The sequence below is a fragment of the Rutidosis leptorrhynchoides genome, chromosome 6 (assembly GCF_046630445.1).
Source record: "Rutidosis leptorrhynchoides isolate AG116_Rl617_1_P2 chromosome 6, CSIRO_AGI_Rlap_v1, whole genome shotgun sequence".
NCBI lineage: Eukaryota > Viridiplantae > Streptophyta > Magnoliopsida > Asterales > Asteraceae > Rutidosis > Rutidosis leptorrhynchoides.
In genome coordinates, this window is record NC_092338.1 from 38,488,828 (window position 1) to 38,495,026 (window position 6,199).

At 34.5% G+C, this 6,199-nt stretch overlaps 2 protein-coding genes across 2 annotated transcripts; one reads left to right on the top strand and one right to left on the bottom strand.

Annotated features, from left to right (window-relative positions):
• The first annotated feature begins 707 nt into the window (after window positions 1–707).
• LOC139856016 (uncharacterized) lies at window positions 708–3,751 on the top strand. The gene is made up of 4 exons (XM_071845254.1): window positions 708–1,129; window positions 2,259–3,080; window positions 3,175–3,336; window positions 3,426–3,751. Exons 2-4 carry the CDS (start codon window positions 2,622–2,624, stop codon window positions 3,690–3,692), a joined length of 888 nt encoding a protein of 295 aa, XP_071701355.1. The 5' UTR covers window positions 708–1,129; window positions 2,259–2,621; the 3' UTR covers window positions 3,693–3,751.
• Window positions 3,752–5,284: 1,533 nt separating this feature from the next.
• LOC139853565 (putative B3 domain-containing protein At3g28853) lies at window positions 5,285–5,759 on the bottom strand. The gene is made up of 2 exons (XM_071842951.1): window positions 5,726–5,759; window positions 5,285–5,643 (listed from the first exon to the last, which is right to left on the bottom strand). The coding sequence occupies exons 1-2, from the start codon at window positions 5,757–5,759 to the stop codon at window positions 5,285–5,287; spliced, it is 393 nt and encodes a 130-aa protein (XP_071699052.1).
• Window positions 5,760–6,199: the final 440 nt, after the last annotated feature.

A 6,199-nucleotide genomic window follows, 5' to 3' on the forward strand; every position in this document is an offset into this window, starting at 1 on the left:
TCAAATACCACATATTCATTACCATTATCATCCATAGTTGGAGAAATATAGGCTAAATTCCTATCATTCTCCCCATTACTCACAATATTAGCATAAGATTTTTTTGAAACATTTTCCTTTTCAATATTAGCAGTAGAATTAAAAGCAGAAATATCATCCAAAGTAACATGAATCTCCTTATTTACATTGCTAGATTCAACAATATGTACCTCCGGACTAACAACATCACATTCTTGGTTGCAGTAACCTCTTTCTCACGAGCATCAACTGTATCAATAGATTCATCAGGTTGCTTCAATTCATCCTTCTGATCATGATCCTTATTCCTCCTATGAGGATCATGTATAGAATCCCCAAACTTTCCAGGAACTTTTCCCTTACGAGTCGATTTCCTAGGTTTTGTGGTCATGATCAATACCTAAACAGTGATTGATTGTAAAATTGAATTGCCAGGGATGCTCGCCTCTCTTAGCTGGATTGATTTGTGCAAGGAATTGAAAAAATGGCGGGTAAAAATGGCAGATCTGGAAGAATAGTGATGTAACAAACTTTCCCGCTCAAATCGCCATTAGAGAGATGGAGATGATTTGTATTTTATTTGTTTATGAAATATACAAATATCTCCACCTACTTTTTTGTATTTATTAATATTGCACCTGCATTTCCCTCCTTTCCCTCTTTCATGTTCTCTTTACTTCACTAAAAAAAACCCTAGAAACTGAAATCGACTTGCAAGATGAACAAACACCATTTATACCCCAAAGATACATCATTTTCAACCATGTACAACAACCATCACTACCGCCACCGTCATTGACAGCAACCATAACCATTATTACGTACAATTACCATCACCACCCTCCATCCCTATCAACCTCCATCGGTGACATAAGTACAAAATCACATCAAGGTTTCTGATTAGATAATTATTATCGAAGCAAATGGATAAATCAAATTAATTAATGGAAAAACACACCCGGTGCAGCAACTCTGGCCTTGGATCCGACGAATCCATCTCAGATCTGACCAAAACGAAGCGCCAGAGATGGTGGTAATGCCGTCGGAGTAGGTGGTGGTTGTTGTTATTCATCCGCGTTAACTGATATTATGGTTTTCGAGTTAATTAGAGGTAAAAAGGTTGTTTGTATTAAACTTTGAATTAAAGTTTTGATTTGAAATTTGTAAGTAGAGATTAAGAAGATGAAGATGAAGCTATAAAGAAACTGAGTGAAGAAAGGGAAGAAAATGACTTACTTTGGTTTCTTTTATTTCTAAATCTCATAAAATTGATTTGATTTGAGGATTTGGATTATAATTGGTGATGAAATTGAAAATAAATTTGAGGATATTTTTTGACACTTTAATTTAATACTCTTTTTATGTTTTGAACAAAATGGAAAGTGATAAAATATATTGGGTAAAGGTTGAGATTCTAAAGGATGGAGAAAAAAAAATATAAAACGAGTTGCTGTATTTGTGTATAGATCTACGTTTCACATCACTAGATTGATTGATAAATGTACACATTTGTTTATTTATGAACATGATTTGTGTTGATTTTAATTTAGTTTTAGTTTTAGGGTTTTGAATGGTATTAAGTTTGATTTTGATTTTAATTTGGGGATTTGATGATAATAAGATTTGATTATTAGGGTGTTTGTATTTTAAATTTATGGATTTGAAAAGATAAGTTGCAAACTCTCAAAAAGAAGAAGATGAAGATGAAATGGAAAAAGAAAGATGAAGATTTAAATGTTAAATCACGAAAATACCCTCACATGTCTGGCATATGACAATTTTTAACGGAGGAATCAAACAGAAAACGTCACTTGAGCTATCCTTGCACAACATTTCAAAAATAATGACTATCCAACCTCAAATCAGCAACTATGTCTACCATGCTGGGTACTACAAACCACATGTACTATCCGCCCAATTTTCTCTTCTATTTATTAGGGTTTCTGTGAATTAGGTCTTAGGTCTATTGAACTTCACTCCTATATTTGTGTATTTTTTGGGTTTTACTTAAACATAATGTCATTTGATCATATTTTGTTTATTTATTTGTTATCATTACCATTAGTTTTATTTTATTTAGGTTCTTAAACTGTTAATTCGTATATTTATTTATGTGAGTTTGTTCATTGGCTTTATAGTTATAGTTATATTTATCTGGTTCATAATTGATATCAGTAAACATATCTAATTGAAGGTAACTCGTCTCTGATAGCATATCTTTGTGTAACTGTTATTGTCAGATTCATTCATGGAACCTATTCAAGGGACTCGTGATGATTCCATCTTGTCAACAAAAGATGATAATGATATTATTAGCAGAATGCCAGATATAGTCATAACTGACATATTGAATCGTTTGCCAATACAAGATGCTGTAAGGACTAGTATCTTGGCGAAAAATTGGAGGCGTATGTGGACTAAACTCACCCAACTCGTTTTAGATGATGATTTCATTCTCTATTTACAAAAGCGACACGATAAACAAAATAATAATGTAGGAGATGTTAATTGCTATGATGAGAGGAATATAAGTAGAAGTTTCTCTCATATTATAGGTCCCATTACAAAATTTGACCTCACTATACCGTATTTTAAGGTACTAGATGTCAAGAATCTGTGCGATAGGCTTCTGTTTTTATCTAGAAAAGGAATTATGGAATTCACCCTTAAGAATAGCAATGACGAATCGGTCGAGTTGCCCGCCTCTATATTCTCTTGTCTTAACTCATGTAAAGCTTTCTAACTGTCACTTTCCTCCAAGCTCCCCTAGCTTTTGTGGTTTTCAAAATCTTTTGAGTTTGGATGTATCTCAGGTTACATTTGGTAGTGAATTTTGTGAAATTATCAAAATGAGCCCGTTACTTGAGATATTGAAAATAGGCGATGAAGATCCTGTTCCAATGTTGAATCTCTCTGAGCTTTTAAAACTTAAAAAACTCAAGATCATATCATTGCCATTGTATGCGATTGATTGTATGGATATCACAAACTCTTTAATCGTTCATGGTGGACCTTATCTTCCAGACCTTGAAGAGCTTTTATTGAGCTTCACCTATCCTGATGTAAGACCAAGTTGTGTGTTTATAATTAACATTACTACATTATGTTGCAGCAACGTTTTATTGTGAGATGTATGACATATAACTTTTCTTACAGGTTGACGTAGAAGAAGTAATTTCTGGAAAGTTGGTGTGTGAAACCTTTTCCCGTGTGAAGAATCTTACGTTAACCTTTGTAGATTTTGACTCCAGTGATGTGTTACCATTGGTTTATGAAATAATTTGGGGATTCCCAAATTTGCAGAACCTTACAATCCAAGTAAGTGAAGGATGCGTATCTATCATAAATCACATAATTAAACTTGGTAGTAACTAATTGTATGATGAAAACCGTACAATTTTTTGTAGGGTTTAGACGAGTATGAAGATCGATCAATTGAATTAAGTACTTCAATCGGGCAGTTGCAACTACAGAATGTGGTGTTTGAGAATTTTGAAGGTTCATTGAATGAATTGTTGTTTATCAAGAAGTTACTTGCGTGTACTCCTCTGCTAAAAAAGATTACTATTCGTCCTGATCGATACCGACACTTTGATGGCCACGAATTTGCTGAATCATTGTTGAGTTTCGAACGAGCCTCAAGCATAGCTGAAGTAGATCTTGATATGTCTTAATCATGGTATCCTCCTTATTTTGTAATTGTGCAATTTTGTTTTGGATCTTTTGGCATGGAATGGAATGAAATTGTATTTTTTTTTTTTTTTTTCAATTGTGTTATGTAATTGTGCAATTGTGTTCTATTTTTGTGTGTGCTATTTAGTTCTTGCAGTAGTTTTGTTGAACATATCTAAACAAATGGACAGCTGCTACAAACTGTTGTAATTTGAATGTTTGAACACGTTAAACTGTTTGAACATCCATTATATATAGCACATGTTGAACATAAATGTAATACTCTTGACAAGTATAATTAGGTTGGAAATGAAATGAGTGCTTTAGACTTTTGAGGTTAAAGTTAAATAAGAGTCGCTAATTGGTGGTTTAAGTTTGTAAGCTTCAAGTTTTAGTTGTTTCAACTTTCAATGTTAAGTTTATAGTTTCATTTCATGTCAAGAGTTTGTGTTTACTGTTACTCGAGTCTTATCAAGGTGATGCATGATGGCATCCTCAAACAAGACTGACATGGGTTGGAGAGCTGGTTATAACAGTAATAAATGGGTTAATATTACCACATCGACTCGATATAATCTTTTTTAGATATATGGCCAATTTATTTGCTTGAAAACTCACTTTAGAGAGTCATGACTCATGAGTAACTTCAGTATCTTAGATTGAGCTAATATTAATTTAGTATTTAGCGACAATTATTATAGAGCAAAAACCTAATGTACTGTAGTAGTTTGAATTTTAAATTTTGAATTTCGTATTAGCATGTGTGTTAGCTGTTACATTCATATGTGGCCAATTGGGCGGGTCTTCATATTAGCATGTGTCTTACTTTCATATGTGGCCAAATGGGCGGGTCGGGTGTTTGGTAATGGGTCATACAGGATTGCTGATCAAAACATGTAACATAAACGCTATTAAAAAAAAAGAAACTAAACAACTCTAATATGAAATTGAAAAACCAAAGCTCAAATTAGCACTTAGCACTATATACTAAAATCCATGAAGGGTTTGATCGTTTTGGCCAAACCCACCCCACAAATGGGGTTAAAACGACAATAGTTGAGAAGGAGGAGAAAAAATCAAACACCCCCAAATTTTGTCCAACTTTCAAATCCAGTCCCCATCTCAAGGGTGCAAAATGAAACTTATTATTTTAATTAAAAATCTTAACTAAACTTCACCCATATTTTCAACGGGACATATCTTTCCGCCCGCCCCGCGTTAAATTTTTTCGAACACACTGTTCAACTCAAAAAAATCTTATGAACACAACGGGACTAACTATACGCAAAACGGACACTTCTAAAAAAACGCTAAATACCTCGGATATATTTAATACATACACACACCTAGGTACTAACTATTATGTAAATACATAAGGCTCCGTTAACTATGAATGCGCAACCCAAAAGCCCCCCAGCATCGCGCAGGCCTGTTTTGCTAGTTATTACTATCACAAACATACATTAAAACTGGTAACCATCATTTCCAGATTTACAAAATGCAAGCATTCATTCAATCATTCATATAGAATGCAACTCAAACTCGTAGTCCTTTTTTTAATTTTCTATCAACAACAAATCATAAGTAAAATCTATCACTGAGGAACCGAAAAAACTAAGCACCCGTTATCCCAACGAACTTTAATCTCCTGTCCAACTTGTAACATCTTCCCTCTTATAATCTGACCCCATTTGCCTATCAAATTATAATAACTCCCGCGCCATTTCAACTTCATTAAATACACGTCACCCGTATCATCATCTCGAGCATTCACATTTATTTGGTGCTCGTTTCTTAACTGTTCTCGTGCTTGTGACGCCCAATACAAAAGAATATGATCGTCAACTGACTTCCCAGGTAATGTCAGAAACGGATGGTTTATGTCCACGTCAGATGATGTCAGCACCTTCCTAATTGGCCAATCGTCTTGCTGACTCATCATCACAGGAATTTCTGGTTCAACCACAATACGCTCGTACGGTACACAAAAGTTTAAGCATCCGTTAGCCCACCGAATCTTGATTTCTTTCCCTACCCCGAGTCCCTTTCTCTTCACAGTTTTTCCCCATTTTCCTATTAGGTTATAATAAATTACCACGCCACCTCAGCTTCATTATATATATCTCTCCCGTATCTACATCACATGCGTTTAGGTTTACTTGTTCTTCGTTTCTTAAAAGCTCTCTTTGCTGAGGTGTCCAATGGACAAGAATATGATCTTCAACTGATCTACGTGTCAATGGTAAAAATGGATGATTCGTGTCCACATCAGATAAAGTTAGAACCTTTTAAATCGACAACTGATCTACGGGTTGTGTTTGTTGTAAAGGTGGATTTTGCTGATCTGGCACAAAACTGCAATCCGAGTCCCTCAAGTTTTTAATTGTATTTTCGAATCCTTTTAATTGCATGATTTGGCATCCGTGTCCCCCCGTCTACCTGTCGTCTAAATTGACTGTTAAGTGCCGTCAAGTGATTAACACGTGATAGGCATTTTCGTCTTATTATT